The 19231-nt window shown below is 39.6% G+C and overlaps 1 protein-coding gene across 1 annotated transcript in view; it reads left to right on the forward strand.

Annotated features, from left to right (window-relative positions):
- The first annotated feature begins 202 nt into the window (after positions 1 to 202).
- The window catches only part of LOC134869998 (cadherin-2-like), an 83331-nt gene continuing 64302 nt past the window's right edge, over positions 203 to 19231 (forward strand). The window contains exons 1-2 of the mRNA XM_063891993.1: positions 203 to 355; positions 7493 to 7631. Coding sequence (XP_063748063.1) covers positions 314 to 355; positions 7493 to 7631 — 181 coding nt within the window. The 5' untranslated portion in view covers positions 203 to 313. The remainder of the gene's footprint in view (positions 356 to 7492; positions 7632 to 19231) is intronic.

A 19231-nucleotide genomic window follows, 5' to 3' on the forward strand; every position in this document is an offset into this window, starting at 1 on the left:
AGCTGCTGTGTTGCTTGAATTATACGACGTTTGAGTCCCAGCAGCCTTAATATAATGTAATTCCAGAAACCAAGTGGAACCATCCCCATCTGTGTATCCGTGCTCAGTGCTCCTGCTGTCCGTCAGAGGGCGGCAGTGAGCGCGGGGGGCGGCCGCCAGAGAGAACCGCGGAGCCGGGCAGAGCAGCAGACACCGAGCGGAGCTGGTGGAGGGAACAGGGTTGCCTCGTGCCGCAGGGCTTTACCGGGAATTAAATTATCTGCCGTCCGGCGGACTCTGTCGGTTCCGGAAGGAGGAATTATAACCCAACAAAATGCATCTTTTGGGGATTTGGATGCTGATGGCTGCTGTGCAGGTAAACTATAATTTTACACCGAGTCAGCTCCATTGGCGGAGGCTGCAGCATACAGCAGACTGAGAGATGCCCGTTAGATAGACACAGAGTGGAAAGGGAGGACAATGCATCTGCGTATGCTTGCTTCATGTTTAGCTTATTTCGAAGTATTTACTTAACAGGGTTGAATAAAAGCCGAGAAAACCGCCTTTATTTCACACTGTAAAATGCATCTGATCCCAGACCTGCTGCGATGCACAGAGACATTTGTCAAACAAACAGGAGGAGCGCAGTGGCAGTGTATCCGGATGGATCCTTTGCACGATTAAACATGAGTTTCAGATCAAATGCGTGTGTATAGCAGAGAAAAAGAGAGATACACAGAGGGGGGCATAAATAAGCGTTTAAACACCACCCACCCTGGGGTGACAGTTTATCATCTATCACACAATCCCTGTTTCTGTCTGATATCAGCTGCCTGCCTTTAGTTGGGCTCTAATCCAGTGAGTGAATCTAGCCCCCGATACAATTTCTTGTGGTCAGCATACGCCGATATCCATTCAAAACGATGGCAGTTTTATGTGTCCTCTTATAAATACATTTGGCATCCATTCTGTCTATGCTCTTCAGTCTATACAGCCCATACAGAAATGTTGGCCCTAAAGCCTGTGTCTTGGCCTGTGGTTATGAACCCTTAGTGAAAGTGCATTTTGTGTGATTGAGATAAATTGTTGCACCATAACACCGTTTTCCCAGTATCTCAAAGCATGGTTGGGCATTTGGCAAGATTAATTGTGACTATTTTGAATAGTTTTGCTGACAGGGGGGTTACATTGCAAAGTGATGTTGTTTTATGCACCTGCTATTCAGACTATAACTCTTGACGAAACATAGAGGAACATTTTTGCTGAACACAACAAACGTGACTAAAGATTATGTTTGTTCTAAGAATTGGTTAGTAGCAATTTTAACAAAGATGTTTTAGTATTAAATTAGCAAAAACAAATCTACTATTTTTATTGTATGCATTTGTGAGCCTCAAAGGCTCGCAAATGCACCTCAAACAAGATTTAATGAGGACATAAAAAGAGGTGACTGTGGGGACAAATCAATAGGGAGGGCCGTGCTGTGCCAAGGGGCCAAAGGTCAGATCCTAAAATAATCCTATCATCAATGCCTAACCTCCAAAACTCCAGGGTCAGCACTCTCAAGGGCTTGCCTTACATCCCTTCCATATATTTGATTTTATTGCTTGAATATAATAATAATAATAATAATAATAATAATAACACAAGCTGTGTTCAATATAGCACACAACACAGGATAAACATAAAACAAGTCACTCAATTCAGATAACTCAATTCAACATTTTAACATTTTTTGCTTGATTTCAAGGAATACAACTAAGTAAAAAAGGTACCATAAAATGAAATAATAAGCCAAAAAATCCCACGTAACCAACCCAGTGAAAGTAAGAACGACATAAGACAAATGTATAAATAAAATCAAATATTAATACCAAATGAATAAATAAAACAATATAAGAATATAAAGAATAATAAAGATTAATAGACCAATTAAAGGGGGATGTTAGTAATTAAAATCGAAATAATTTGGGGGTCTTCACAGACCATTAACTTTGAAAACCAGAATAAGGACTTTAAAATCAATTCTAAAAGATACGGAAAGCCAATGAAAGAGTAATGTGCTCTCTTTTTATTGTTTTTTCTTAAAAGCCTGGCAGTGGAGTATTGAATTAGCTGTAGTTTCTTTGTAGTTTTAGCTGTAGTTTTTGAGGATGGGCTTTGAAATTATACCTGAAAGCACTTTGCCGTATGCTTCTGTATGTTAACAGGTATGGTGAATGAATTCTACATATCTATGCATCTCATCGAGTCAAATCACTAGTGACAGAATATTGTTTAAATTGGCAGAGATAACAATCCCCTGTTTCCCAGAGCCTGTAGTTAAATCAAGGATGGATACTGGAAGTAGATTACGGTTCGATTTTGACTATCCTTCCTTCTGATCACAGCCCCAGTCTGCTGATCTCTTTCTCAAAGGTGGGGGGGTGAATACAAACTGTTGTAAATCCTGTACCTGATAATAAAAAGTATGCATATCTATTTCTGCCAGTTATTCTGCTTTTAAAATGTTCTTTTAGTGGTTTCTTATGATCATATCAGATGACCATAAAAAATAAAATCAAATAAAAAAGTTAACATTGGGACAATTGTAGTCCTATTCTTTCAGCAGCAACCCCTATAAAACAAACTTGGGAGCAAATACAAAATAATTATAACGAACATAATTAAAAATCTGTACTTTGTTTCTTATAATAACCCGCTGCCGAAGTTAAAAAAGAAAAGCTGCAGCTGTAGGAATATGGCTAAAAATACCATAATTTCCCTAAAAAGATAAATAAAGAATTTTATATTCTATACTTATAAATATATCTACTATGTAAATATTTCGGTTGAACACCACAATATCCAATAGACAAGTTAGAGCCGCCAAAACGGTATAATTACTCAAACAATATGAACATTGTTTCAAATAGACCGTCAGACGGCATAGACAGCTTTGTCTTTACGGAGTGAGAGAGGGGAAATAAAACACGTAACTCAGGATTTATTTGTTGTGTGAGGTGCAATATATGACTCAGCAGCTTTAAGACAAGAAGAAACTTTTATTTTCTGCTTCGCTCTAATGCATTATTTTCCCTGGAAAGTGGGCGGGGCGGTCATTTTGGTTAGAAGTGAGGTTAGCGCCTCATACTATATTTGTGTAGAAAAAACCCTAAACAGTGTTGCCAAGCAGTGGAGAACATACCAGCCATTGAGGATAACGTTAGCTGGCAGATTTTCTCATGGAGAGATCAAATGGTCATGTATTGCTTATCATTCACAATAATCTTTACAATATCCTGTGTTGTATACAGTGCCATTAGTTTGAGATTAAGAGAGCATCTGTGGAGTTTCTCCTCGTGTGTGCAACCTGGTAACTTTCTAAATGGGTTTGGATTTAAACTCCGGTAGTCTGAGCCTGGCTTAACTCACTGCTTGCATTATGGATAACATTATTATGGTTGGGAAGAAAGTCTGTTTGCTTGCCATTCAAAGATTAGGCGATCAGCAAACACTAAATCTCCAACAATTTTGAAAATGGAAAAATAGTTGTAGTAATGTGTTTGGATGGAACAGGCAATCTGAACTTGTGATTGGCTTTTTCCAGCGGCGCCCAACCTCCCAACTCTGCCTCCTTTTTGATTTCAACACACACTGGCTGCTTTCTATAAACAATACACTTTTTTATTGAAATACCCAACGTGCAGGACTTTTACTTGATTCATGACGTTATTTCAGGCGACTGCTGATGGTAGTGATGATTGTGGAATACCATATGTTACCAATATTGAATTAACACGCTCCTAGAAGATTTCTTTATGATCTTATTAGCAAGATTCATACAGAGAAGTGACAAACACGGCAGAATTCACACAAGTTGTTTTTGTGTTCATCCACACACTGAACGGTGTAGAATCTGCTATTAGCATTAGCAATGAAGTCAAATGTGTGGATTTTAAAGGATGCAAAGTTCTTGAGGATGGTGGATGGAAGGTTTTACCCTGACACCAGTGACGAAATAGGGTCAGATAATAAGTTGCTCTGTTTCTGTGCATAAAATAAACTAATCACATCGAGGTGCGATTACATTTTAGTGTGTGACTCTATGACATGGCTTTTTTTTTTAAATGCTAAAGCTAGTGTGTGAGAGGGGCCTTCTGCTGCCTGTTAATGGTTTTAGTCACACAGGTTATTTGTCACTTCCTGTAGAGTTAACTGGGTGTGCTCAGTGTGAGTGTTTTCAGTATGGCTGCTGTTTTTAACTGGAATATGTCATATGAGCTAACCAGAGCTAAAATATGTCGTGGTGTGTGGCATGTGGTTACAAAAAATGGCATGTACAAACAACACGAGTTATGTACTTTTACTGGTTTCTTATTATCATATCAGACTATTGTTTTAATAAATAAAGTGATCATTTGGACAAATCTATTCTTGTTCGTTCAGCTGCAACCCCTAACAACAAACATGAGGGCCGAATAATAAAATAAATAGAAAAAAACTCAATGGAAAATGGTACTTTATGTCTTAGAGTGACCAACAGCCTCAAGGGATAAAAAAGTGTTTTATATTCTATACCATACAATACATACATTCATATTAATACAACCACTTGCTCCTCCTTGGTGAAATATGCAGCTGTGGCTAGAATACTGCAAACTCTGCCCCTTTTATGCTCTCGTAGCCAGACTCAGAAACCCTTGGTTGACTTATTGAGTTGATAACCACCATCATTCCAGAGCACAGTTGTCAGGTTTAGTGAAGCCAGATAACACACAGGCTCTGTTGAACTATCTTTGTAGTACAGACTGTGGGGATATGTGTGATTCAAGTGGAGCCTTGCCTCTTTGAGGTCAGGTTGGACTTTAAAAACACTGTATTCAGTATCTATAAATATTTCAAAAAGTAAAGGCCTTGTAACAGAACCACTGCGGTTGGAATAACTGTATCATCCATTTTGTGACATCAAGACATCATAAACATCATAAACATGCTGAGGAAAGAACATGTGTCTACTATATCATTGTCATTCCATTCCATTGTGTTATCAATAATCTGCATATTAATAAAACCCATCTACATAATTAGTATTACATATTAAATTAATGTCGAACGGTAACATGTTCTAATCCAATGAATTAAAACATCGTTTTATGATTAATTGAGTAGGGCATATTTTGCTGATGTTTAAAATTATATTGTATTTTCTGCCTCTACTGTGCCATGTCTCCATGCTTTAATGTTCAAAAAGCTCTTTATTGTTCTCATACTGCCTGTGCTGTAGCACCTCTTTTCACCCTCTGTCTGAAACCAGAGCCCAGTCTGTTCTGATTGGTTAGCTGGCCGACTCTGTTGTGATTGGTCAACCACTAAGCGTTGTCCCGCCCCTTATCCTTTTGCATATAATGTATTGGAGTTCTAGCAAATTGGAGTGCAAGTGTTACATAGTGATGTCACTATGTTACAGAAGGTAGTCTAATGGAGGCGTTTCAGGCGGGGGGGAGATTGTTTTGTTTCGAAGCTGAACAATGGATGATTAATGCTTACCTTTTACAGTCAGTTCTTATGTTTTATTATGATTGGATTGCATCCCCCCCCCCCCCCCCCCCCCCCCATTGCCTTGTCATGACCTCTGGCTCCTCTCTCTGTTTTATTCCCCCACTTCACTATTTGCCTGCCCTCCAAATGTCCCCACTGAAACCTGTGCAGTGTCAGAACACACTCTCCCTGTGTGTTTTCTTCTTGCATCTTATGGGGGAGGAGATGAAGGCAAATTACCCCCCATACCCCCTCTTCCAAGCATGTCAAGATGGCCAGCAAGATGTGAGGCTTTAAAGTTTTTAGGTTAAGTGGAAGCAAATCCCAGCAGCCGTCTTGGCTTCATTACTTTAATCACAACCCCCCCCCCCCACACACACACACACACACACTGACACACACAAAGGCACTACCCAACTGCACAGATGTCTATTTATATACCTTTTATTATGACACCAGATAAGATTAGATAGACTTCTTTCATCCCAAATAGGACATTTTTTTTGTCAAATACTTTTAAAATATAATAAACTACAAGTAGAATAAAATAAAAGATAGTACACAAACAGTAATGTATACATATCAACAGTAGAATTTAAATAAATTAAATAATAATAAATGACTGTATAATCTAAAACAACAGAGAAATATGGACATTGGAATCCATAAACATTACAAAAGTAGAAAAGTAGCTGAATTTATATTAAACTATACATTTAATTTAATTTAAGGACAATATGTAAAATATGTGCAAAATGTTAAGGGTTATACAAAGGGAGAAACAACAGAAACAATGCTGCTCTGCAAAGCGGAAGATAGAGTATTGTGTTTGGTGTGCGAAGGACAGTGTGTTTGTGTGTGTGTGTGTGTGTGGGGGGGGGGGGTATGTTTGGCCTGGGCTCAAACAACAGCAGAGACAGAAGTCTAGACGCTAATTATCATCAAAATAAATTGACCCAGTTGTCTGCTGGTCATTAATAATGCTCTCTTGGTTCGGGCTGGTGCTGAAGTCCATTTGTTTCCCCTTTGACGCACAACAGTCTGCTCCTGCTTCATTGTTTGGACCAAACTAAATCAGCTGCCTGTGCCTGTTGCTTCTCTCCTGTTCCCCCTGATCATATTCTGCCAACAGAACACAACAAATCTAGAGCGGTTCATATGGCTCAATCCCACCCTGGTTATGATTTGCAAAATGTAATAGCTTAATCTTTTAAGGAATGAGTTTATATGAAGGTAGAGCTGTGCGATTTTGGAAAAAAATACGAATCGCGGTTACTTTGGCAGATTTTTTAATTACGATTTGTAGGGATTGATCATATTTGAATCTCATTATCATTTAAAGACATGTTCATGGTGTGATTTTTAAGGAAGATTTGTACCAAACAAAGATATTTTATTCAGTCCATAGAATATAATTTGTCACCCGGGACATCTTTGCAGCACATATACTTTATTCAGAACAATATCCAGGGGTTTTTGTAGAAGAATATTGTATGTATATGAGATATATTTATCACTTCTCGCATGAACATAACGCCTGTATACAAGATTGCTCCACAGACGTAAACAACAACCAGGCGTCTGACCTCCATAAAAACAAAACTGCCTATGCCATATGACGATTGATTATTATATTTTTGGAGTAATTATACCGTTTGTGACAAAAACAAATATAGTTTTCTGGCATCACGTTAACATTTTACGGGGATGATCTGCATTTTGGTATGGGGGTCCTCCGTCAGAGCAGAGCAGAGCCGTTGTTACCCGGTTTAGACAAAACCCTGAAATCAACAAACAGTACGCCTATAAAAATATAAGTCCCAGTCCATGTTGCCGTTTTAACTATAAGTTCATAGATACTGATGGAATACTGTCATGGCATACAGGACAAAAAACTTCAAATGGTTGTGAGTGTATCAAGATCTGAAATTCATACAAAAATAAGAAGATTTCTTTTTATTTCTTACATATCTCTGTTCTTTCTCTTTTTCAGGTTGTGGTTCTGGGTGGGGAGGCCGAGCGGCTGTTGTCAAGCAAGCCGGGGTCGTTGCCATGCAGGAGGGGCTTTACTCAGGAGGAATACATCATCCAAACAGACCAAGAGCTGGCAAAGGGACAGGCTGTCTTCAACGGTCAGTACACACACACACACACACACACACACACACACACACACACACACACACACACACACACACACACACACACACACACACACACACACACACACACACACACACACACACACACACACACACACACACACGGCTCCAGTAATAATCCCCAGCCGTTGGGTGGGGGTTGTTTCAGAGTCCTGCTGATATTTGAACCATAACGGAGGACCTTTGTTAAGACGGAGCGCTGAATGCTGTCCACTCTGATAACTGCACTTTAATTGTTATGATGAGTGTGATTCACATATTCATCCTATTCTTCTTGTTCATTGATCAATGTACTCTCAAAGGGTTAGAATGTAATGATACATAAAAGAGTAATAGTAAATAGAGTAAACTTTTGCTTTGGAAATACTAAGCCTGGTACAAAAGTCATGCAGTGGCTTTAATAACACTAAGGCCAAGTTAAGACATCAGGGAATCCCCTTTTTTCTCAAAGTCTGATATTTAAGACAAACACTCAAAGATGTTTGTGTCCAGCCATCGTCTACTGTGCCTATGTATGTAAAAACTAAAGCTCTGGATCTAAGTCGAAGAAAAAAACGTAGCTTCAGGGCTCCAAACTACCAACATTTAGTTGGGTTTGGATACAATTTGCTGTCCAGACTTTGCAAAACTAATCTGGATTTACCTGAGACTTGGACCAGACCTGAGACTTGGAACAGACCTGAGTGCAAGCATAAGAAAATGTTGGCTTGCATCATTATAATAACGGACTTCCTCCTACGGAGCATAAAGTTTGAGAAGTTAATTATTTAGCCTAACAGTTAAATGGTAAATGACTGCAGGGTCATGAACCTTCCTGTTTGTGGAAATTGACTCAACCTACTGATCCATGATCCCCCCCACAAGCATAAACATGTTGGGCTCCTTGGGTCCAGCGTGGGAAATAGTTTAGTATTGGGGTCAGATACATTACTCCGGTTCAATAAATGAAGTAATGCTGTTCTCTTTGTTCTTTTTGCGCACATTTAATTTGACTAGCAATGTGTGGAAGCATTTTTCCACTTGAAAATCTTTACAAAGTGAAGGGTTGATGCCAAATAAAATGCACTTACCTCATTGTATTGTTTCCATAACAAAGCTGAAGTCACCCTATAAGTTACCCTTTAATTGCCAGTACTGCAGTAATGAGGATATCAGAGTGGCACGCCCAGTATTTTTAAGTCTGGCCCATATGTGTAATACCAAAGAATATTAAAGAAATGGTCCGCTCAAATATATATTTTTAATATCAAACTCTTCAGCTCTTTGTAGGCTTGAAATGTGTGTATTTACAGCCCTCTTACTTACAAGCTGTGAGTAATGTTCCTTAATGTATTTCTTTAGTTTAACCATCATATCCGTCATCTGTGATAGAAGCATTGTCATCAACATTTTTTTCACGAGAAATACTACTATGTTGCCAAAAAAGGTTGAGACGGGGCAACAAACACGAGTGGTGAGACAGATTTTTAAACAAACCACCAGAGTATATTTAAATATATTCATATTCAGTTTGAAAACATGCCTGCAGGCGTTCAGAAACACATCTGGGTCAAACTCTCCTCTGCAGTAATATGTTAACGTGGGTCAGGGCCTGTGGTTTATCCGACCAAACCCCGATCAATCAGCATAATATGTCTCTGTGCTGTGAGTCAGAGGCTGCAGTGATCAGTATCATTGACCGGGCCTCCAGGCGTCAGCAGCACACTGATCAATACACAGTGTGTATTGGCATAGGGATTTTAGAGTGGAGTGTGTGAGCTGAGGGTCCACACGACGGCAGCTGGTTTGGATTTATTTGTTTTAAAAAAACTCTGGATTTTTTTTTACCCTGTGGCCTTAGTCAGTGTTATTAATGCATACATTAACACAATTAAAAGGTTAAAAAAGGAGGGGATTTAGGACTATGTAAAAATGTTTTTTTACATTTAAATAAAAATGTATTTTTTGAAATTCCATATTATTTCATATTATTATTAATTTGTTTTAGTGCATTTTATAATAGTTTTTTAAGTAGAGACTGCAATAGAAAAATTACAAATTATAATCACAAATATAATATATGCAATATATAAGAAATGTAATTGGAAATGCTGTGCTGTTTTAAAAAGAGAAACAGAAATGTAAATGATTTAACGGTATCTCAGAATGCAGTATGGGGAATGCCTCACATGGTGTGCGTTATAGTAGTAATGTAGTGTATATGGATACATAACAAACATTACATACACACATTGTCGTTGTTCATAGTCTTCAAAGAAACCTTCCTTTACTAATTCAAACAGTTCTCTTGGATATAGTTTAAAACGTGTTCTACATATGGCAATGACTTTTCCGACTAAAACATGTTCCCTACTGTCATGTTTTTTCAACCTTGTGTGTACATGAGTCTACACTGAGAGATTTGTGCTGAGTCAATGTCCACACAGCTGTCTGCTTATTCTCTCCATACAGGAAGTATGTTTGTTATTGGTCTCCTGAACTGTAGAGATGTGTACATGTAGTGCCAAGCTGCTGTTTAATAGAACAGAAGAAGCCCGTGGTCGTACAGGGTAGCTCCCACTGTGAACATGTGAAACTTCGTGAATATGAAGCAGGTTTTGCTGTCGGGAGAAATCAAGGTCAGAAAGTGACTTATCTCTCCTGGAAATAAAATCACTTTCTTATGTTTTCATTTTCATTCTGGAGGAATGTGTGAAACAGAGCTGATCAGCCAAACAGGCTTTTTCTTACCACATCAAAGTACCAGGCAAAAACCCAAGTAAAACAGCGCTGAGGAAGTGTGTGTGAGTGTGTGATCACATGTCTGTGTGCTTCATTGGACTTGTATGAGAAGTGTAACAAGGCAACAGTGACTGAAGCTGACAGAGCGGCTAGGGAAACAAGAGGAGAGCGCCTCAATGTGCCACTTTGGGATGCTTGGTGTGTCTGCGCATGGTTGGGAGGGTTACTGTAAAAATGTATTCCATTACAGTAAGTACTAGTTAACTGTAAAATAAGATAATCAGTAACCTGATCTGAGCAGCAAAATATAAAACTAATGTAACTTAATTACTTTCTGTTACTTTTGGATTACCTCAAGATCAAATGCAACAAAGAAAGAAACAAAATATGCCTTTTTTCATTACCTCCTTTCCTCCTCGACCGATCCCCCAGACACTCTGTCTATCTGTCTCTCTGTAATGATCTATCTCCCCCTCCATCCTCTCATTAATAATTCAGCCTTCCTCTGCTCCAATTAAATAATTAACAGAGCCCAGAGCCATCAAATTGTAACCCAGCAAAGACCCCCTGCTCGGGTCCTCCAATGATCTTCCAACGAGCCCCAGCTACAGAAAGAGCAACACTATCAAAACACAGGCTGAAAATAAAACAATTTCATTTGACAACATGTACTAGAAAAAAAGTTAGGTTTCTGAACTGTGCAATAATTGATAAGTACTGCTAAGAACCGCAGGCGCTCATTCCTTGTAGGGATGTAAACCTTTGGAAAAAGAACTAAGTGTGATTGTTTTTGACTGATATATCAATTGCTTTGTGATTCAAGACGTTATAGGGAATAATACATTTTTTTAAAGCATTATTCACATTTTAATTGAAAAATAAAAATGAGGATCATTTTTTATATACTGTATATTTATTAAGTACCAGACTTCTTTGCAGCACCACAATACCTCATTCAGATATTGTCACACCTTAAACAAATCTTCTGCTTCTCGCAATTTTAAACACACTTGGACTTCCAGTGTGTTTAAATCAATAGGCGTTCCAGCAAGGTATATCAAGCTTACCATACACAGTGTAACCTGTGTGTACTGTAGTTTATTGGTTGTGGGTGCTGAAACCAAGATGTGTTTGTGCTTAAACAAGAACATGTGTGTTTATCATGGCAATGACTATATTGCATAATCCATTCTGTGGCAGGAAGTGACACCAGTGATGGGATTGAAACAGGTATACTGCCCATCCCTAATTTACACACACACACAGACGCACAAACACACACACGTAACAGAATACATGTAACAGGATTTCATAATCAGGATACAAAAAAGGTTGCTGTACTCCCTAATAGTTACATAAAGAAATATCTAATCAAATTGCAGGAACATAAAAAAAAAAGGATTACTAGAAAGATTATAATCGTACAATAAAACCAAAATAGAGCAGATTGTGTTGTAAAAGGGGCACATTTTATTTCTTCTTTGTAAGCTGTACTGTTCTGTAGACTATAACTTTAAGTTGATCCACCTCCTTATGTTGTGGTTCGGTAGGTGAACCCTTATATTCATAAAATAGTTTTCAGCCCTGTTCCTGAAGTGCTGATTCTGTGACTGTAGCTTAAATTTGACCTGACCTGAAGCTGGCCACGCCCCTTTGGGGCTTCATGCAGCTCTCTCTCCTCTGTGGAAGTTTTCTACCGGGAGATACTCAGCTAAATGCTGCTGTAATTAAATGCCATATTATGTTCCAAACCACATCACTGCTTTCTCCTCTCATCAAGGTTTAAGAGCACAACCTGAATGAACTCAAAGAAGCCAGTATGTTTCTCAGGATAGCTCAAATGGAGAGTAGGGGTGTTGCAATTAATCGTTTCTACGATGCATCGCAGATGTGAGCGATTCTGCATCGATGCAGTGACAAGACATAATCAATTATAGCGTGGTAACGTTGCTTCTTGATTTTTAAAGTCTTGGCTTTCAGACTATTAAAATATTGCTGAATTCAAATTATAAATACTTAAAAATTGCTTGACCTAAAAAAACAACAACAAGAAAAAACCCTTATTATTCACTTAAACAGATGTTAATCTCTGATTGAGATATGACGAGTCTAACTTAATCTCATAAATTCATGGGATTTATGTAACAGTAAGACAGAATGTAAGTGTGCACCCACATGCAGTGTTTTTGTTTCAATATGCTGTTGTAAATACTCATGTTGTCTGCTGTGTTCAGACTAAAGTAATGTTTGCGATGCCACATTAAGGACATTCGTGTCCTTTTGAGTTGAAGGCAGGAACTCCTGCAGGCACCTCCTATTCATCGACCACTGCCAATAGAGCCACGGTTCCCTCTTAGGTTGCCTCCAACTCATCCTAAAAATGGAATACATATTCAATGTGTGATTGCAATTTTTCAAATCATCAAGTTTATAAAAAGGCTTATGATGTCAAATTAAACATTCTTAAAAACTGGTTCCATATTCTTTCATGCAAGTACAGAAAAAATATAAAAAAGGCAAATTTGTGAGCTTATGTAAAAAGATGCCGTGATTTAAAAGCTGAATGTTACTGACAGTAGGAAGATCCTTCATTGAGCATTAGGAAGCAATGTCTTTAGAGCCAATTATGGACAGGAGGAATTATAAGACACAATAACTCTTTACATGGAGATATGTACAGACGTGGACAAAAGTGTTGGTACCCTTCCGTTAAAAAAAGAAAAACCCACAACGGTCACTGAAATAACTTAAACTGACAAAAATAGTAATAAATAAAAATGTATTGAAAAATAACGAATGAAAATCAGACATTGCTTTTGAATTGTGGTTCAACAGAATCATTTTAAAAAACAAAATAATGAAACCGGCCTGGACTAAAATGATGGCACCCCTAGAAAAGACTGGAAATAATTTGACCACAGAGTCATGTTAAACTAAGGTGTGTCCTGTAATTAGCATCAGAGGTGTCTTCAGACTTGTAATCAGTCAATCTGCCTTTTTAAATGGTGAAAAGTAGTCACTGTGCTGTTTAGTATCATGGTGTGTACCACACTGAACATGGAGCACTGAAAGCTAACGAGAGAGTTGTCTCAGGATATTAGAAAGAACATTATAGACAAGCCTGTTAAAGGTAAAGGCTATAAGACCATTTCCAAGCAGCTTGATGTTCCTGTGACTACAGTTGCACATATTATTCAGAAGTTTAAGGTCCATGGGACTGTAGCTAACCTCCCTGGACGTGGCCGCAAGAGGAAAATTGATGACAAATTGAAGGTTCAAGGATTTATTGGTCATGAGCACAGCATATAAAGCGTATATGTTGGCAATGAAAATCTTATATCCCATGCTCCTCCAACAACTCAACATACATGGTGCAAATAAGATAAATAAAATAGTGCAAAAAGAGAGAAGAATATTTACAATAACAACAATAAAGATTTGAGGATGTGAAATATATACATATGTGGAATACATTGAGAGTATTTAAATACTTTACACTGTTGAATGAGGAGGTATGGACAGATGCATATATTACGTATAACAGATGTATATGGCAGATATGTATAATATATAGATATGTGTACTATTAACAGATATGTATGGCAGATGTGTATAATATATATATATATATATATATATATATATATATTATACTATATATACTATATACAGACGTGAGTAGACATTCACAGAGCTCAGGAGTTCAGCAGTCTTATAGCCTGTGTTATTTATGCGTTAATGTTTTCAATATAATAGGGTATATTATTTTGTTCTAATCAGTAGGCCTACCCACTAGTTTTTCATCAGAATTGATTATACAATAAGTAGGTGCTACCAAGGAACCGAGTTGCAAATGTTAAACTCTTACTGCATATGATATGATGAACAATACACAAGTATCTGCCATGTTAAGTAATGTTTATTCTGGGAAACATTGTGCCATTAAACTTCCTAGATGTACCTATTTCCTCAGGAAAAGGTTAACACTTTCAGTCACAGACAACACAAGCACAGGCCACTTGCGACCATCACAAATACAAACCATAGGCATAGACAGAATCAAACCATCCAAGATCCAAGATGCTTCATAGAAAAGGATGATCTCCAAAACATCAGCGAGAAAACTTTTAGAGAAGTCACCACAGTTCAGCATGTTGAACCCTGAGTCCACACAACAGTACAGAACAATTCTGTCAACCTGAATGTCCCAGTTCCAAATGTTACATAACTAGTTATTTTCAGGACGTGAACATGACATTTAGATGACTCGTGGTCCTTCATGGCTTCCAATTTCAGGTTTTCTTGTCCCCACGATGAAGTTGTTTGACCTGTGAGCGTCCGATGCGTACTGACGACAGGCTGAGCAGTACATGGTGTCGCTCGTTTCCTCGTACACCAGTCTGTCATGATCTGTTGTTCGCCATCTCACATTAAAAAAGTGCTTAGCCTTTTTTTCGGTGGTAGGTCTACTATCCCCCCCCCTCCTGTACACTCTCCTCTGCGGGTCTTTTCACCCCGGTGATGTAACGCCACATTTTTGGTTTAAACTAGCAGCTATCCTGTGATGGCCGCAGGTTTAGGTAGCCTCCTGCAACATTCTTTATCTCTCCGCAACAATTAGTTCCACTTTGATTTAAGCGCGGAGTAATAATTGTGGATAAGGAGTCGGAGTGTCATTCTCACGCCGCTTCGGCCCAATCAGAAGCACACCATTTGACCGGATCTGACTGTATGGTTGTGGAAAGCGCAGCTGTCATGCGTATGACCCATGTATGATAGGCGAATTCGATCGGATATGACTGAAAAGTATTACCCGCCACAGTGGCTGGTAAAGTGACACAATATACAAATCCACCCGCATATGGCGTGTGGCGGGTGCTAATTTCAATCCCTGGTCCAGGTGGGCGAGGGCAGTGTGGAGGGTGAGGGAGATGGCATCATCCGTGGACCTGTTTGCCCTGTAGGCAAACTGCAGGGGGTCCAGTGAGTCAGGGAGGGAGGAGGTGATACAAGTTTGACTAACCGCTCAAAGCACTTCATGATGATGGAGGTGAGTGCAACTGGGCGGTAGTCATTGAGGCAGATGGGTTTTGTCTTTTTGGGGACAGGGACAATGATGGACTCTTTAAAGCATGTGGGGACTACAGACTGGAGCAGTGACCTATTGAAAATGTCTGTGAATCTGCCAGCTGAACTGCACACACCTTGAGAGCACGGCCAGGGATGCCATCAGGTCCAGGAGCCCTGTGTGTGTTGATCCTTTTCAGAGATCTACCCACATCTGCACTGGTTAAAACCAGTGAGCAGGGATCCTGGGCCTTCTGTGCCTCCACAGCCGGGGGCTTCTCAAAGCGTGCATAAAATGTGTTCAGTTCATCTGGGAGAGATGCAGACACTTCCTCAGCACCACTCGTTGTCCTTTTGTAGTCTGTTATTGTTTTTAGTCCAGACCACATATTTCTGGCGTTGGAGCCCTTGTAGTTCGACTCCACCTTGTCCCTGTATTGTCTTTTCGCACTGCTAATAGCTCTCCGGAGTGCATACCTGGAATTCCTGTACTCATCCAAATCACCGCCGCTGTGCGCGATGGCCCGTGCGCGATGGCCCGTGCTTTAAGTTTAGCTCGGACCTCGCCGTTTATCCAGGGCTTCTCATTTGGGAATGTCCGTACAGTAATCCACGGCACGACGTCATCGATGCATTTGCCGATGTAGCAAATGACCGCGTCAGTGTGTGTGTTTATATCGTCCTCCTCAAACACACACCACTCCGTGATGCCAAAGCAGTGGCGGAGAGCAGAGTCAGACTGCTCCGACCAACGCTGCACTGTCTCCGTGAAAAGCAAAACATTACAGGTCTTAATGTCCCGTTGAAATGCCACCCTGCTACGGAGTTCGTCCAGCTTATTATCCAGGGATTGGACATTTGCCAGAAGTAAACTCGGTAGAGGAGGTCTGTTTTCACGTTTCCTCAGCCTGACCAGGACCCCGGCCCGGGATCCTCGCCGTCTTTTCCTCCTGAGCTCCACAGGTAGAGCTCCAGCAGGTAAACACAGAGGCTCTCCATTGTTTGCAGGTCGTGGTGGATTATTGCTGTCCACCAGCGACCTGATGTTTGAAAGTTGTTCTCTATCATATTGTATGATAGGGCTCGCGGTTTGCATGTTTCAAAAAAGTTAAAACAACCAACAAAGTAAAACAATAAAAACACTAAAATGTGGAGTTGGTGAGGAGCTCGAGACACGACAGCCATCCTCGGCGCCATTTTCTACAAATATACTAATAATATATGAAGAGACGGATAATACGAATGTTAACCAAAGCACCCCGAACAACTTCCGAAGAGATTAGAGCTGAACTCCAAGGTCAAGGTACGTCATTGTCAGATCGCACCATCCGCCGCTGTTTGAGCCAAAGTGGACTTAATGGAAGACGAACGAGGAGGACACCACTGTTGAAAGTAAATCATAAAAAAGCGAGACTGGAATTTGCCACAATGCATGTTGACAAGCCACAAAGCTTCTGGGAGAATGTCCTTTGGACAGATGAGACAAAACTGGAACTTTTTGGCAAGTCACATCAGCTCTATGTTTACAGATGCAAAAATGAAGCATACAAAGAAAAGAACACTACACCTACTGTGAAACATGGAGGAGGCTCGGTTATGTTCTGGGGCTGCTTTGCTGTATCTGGCACAGGGTGTGTTGAGTCTGTGCAGGGTATCATGAAATCTCAAGACTATCAAGGCATTCTGGAGCGAGATGTGCTGCCCAGTGTCAGAAAGCTTGGTCTTAGTCACAGGTCATGGGCCCTCCAACAGGATAATGACCCAAAACACACAGCTAAAAACACCCAAGAACGGCTCAGTACAAAATATTGGACTATTCTGATGAGACCTTCTATGAGCCCTGATCTAAACCCTATTGAACATCTGTGGAAGGAGCTGAAACATGCAGTCCGGAGAACGCACCCTTCAAACCTGAGAAAGCTGCAGTTTGTTAACGAGGACTGGGCCAAAATACCTGTCGACAGGTGCAGAAGTCTCATTGAGAGTTAGAAAAATCGCTTGATTGCAGCGATTGACTAAAAAGGTTGTGCAAGAAAATATTAACTTAAGGGTACCTTCATTTTTGTCCAGGCCAGTTTCATTATTTAGTTTTTTTAAATGATTCTGTTGGACCACAATTCAAAAGCAATGTCTGATTTTCCTTTGTTATTTTTCAATACATTTTTATTTATTATTACTTTTGTCAGTTTTAAGTTATTTCTGTGACCGTTGTGGGTTTTTCTTTCTTTAACGGAATTGTACCAACAATTTTGTCCACGTCTGTACATGTAAGCATTGCATCAGGATAGACATGCAAGCATGCAAGCCATTCATAAATCATAGAGAATGATGTATGATTTTTTTGTGGAATTTTAGAGCCTACAATACTGATTCAGAGATATTTATTGTCGGTGTGACACATCTTTACATGCAATTTTTAATACTTGAGAATAAATGATTACAATGGAATGTGTTGTTGTTTCCTAGCATAGTGAAATCTATATCTATGTAGCACTACACAGCTCTTAGGGCAGTCAACAGGGCACACTAGTAGAAGGCAGTGACAAAATGTTTTGTTCTTCAGTGATTTATACAAAATATATCACGTTTCGAGCTATGGAAATTGTAAAAGGCAATACAAAAATACCTTGCAAGTTTTAAAGGCTTCTGATGAGTCCTTCTTGAGGTACAGGGGTAGGCCAGCCAGGGCTGCGGTCCTGCTCACAGTCATGTTGTTCTTGTCCTGTTGCACAAACAAAAGCCAAGATATGAATTGGAAGCGGTTTGTGTTCACATTTAATATTAAAGTGTTTTAAGGTTTTCAAACAATGTTTACCTGTTCATTATACACCATCAACAGCTCTGTTGCCTGTTGTCCTCTTTTTGTAAAGCTTCAGCAGCTGAGGCCTATATTTGTCTAGTGCAGCAAAGAAGGAACTTGGCAGATTTACATTTGTGGTCCTTTGGAATTCACTGTAGAGCTGCAATAAAAGCAAAAGCACAAGTTAACAAAATATAAATTGACATCATTTATTTTCAGCACAGTAAGCCATGTACGATTGTAGATGATAGACATACTGTATTTAACTGCTGTATTAAACAGTGCTACAACAATGACTGAAAACATGTGTGCGTCTATTTGGGAGATGGTACTGACTTGGACTTCATAAAATACTGCAGGCCATCTGTCTTTTAGTTCTGCAATGGGAGGAACGGCATTGACGATTTATTCCCCTCTGAGTGCAAAGGTTTGCTGCATTTTTTCATGGATGGATGAGAATCATGTTTCTTTCGATCAATGTCTCCACCATCTCGAGCCTCTGTGCTTCCAGTGGGTCCTTCGTTTCCTCGTGTGGATAATTGGGAAGAAAGTTGATCTCCCCTCTTCTGGGTCTTTTGATGCTGCACCTTCTGGATTGACTCTGCTGCGCTTGCATTCACAGCCATATCCTTTATGCCAGCCCTGCTCAGTTTGGTCCTGTAGTTGTTTTTCACCTCTAATATGGGGGCATTTACAGTCTCAGGACGAAAGAGCAAAATAAGCCTCTCAGCGTTGATATCATCAAGGATGACCCTTAGTTTCAAGACATCAGTTTCTTCCATTACACAGTGTTAGGTAAACCTGTAAAAAACTAAAAGACTGAGCTACTTAAGATGGTGCAAACAATTTTTTTGAAAACTTTGTGTTTCCCTTCATACCACATTGTCCAGAGATGCACCAGAGGACCAAAGCACTTTCTAAGATGAGGATAATGCTCAATGTAATGATGCTTTGGTCGTAAACATAGGTTGAGGAAGACTTC

This window comes from Eleginops maclovinus, chromosome 9, assembly GCF_036324505.1.
Source record: "Eleginops maclovinus isolate JMC-PN-2008 ecotype Puerto Natales chromosome 9, JC_Emac_rtc_rv5, whole genome shotgun sequence".
NCBI classification, from domain to species: Eukaryota; Metazoa; Chordata; class Actinopteri; order Perciformes; family Eleginopidae; genus Eleginops; species Eleginops maclovinus.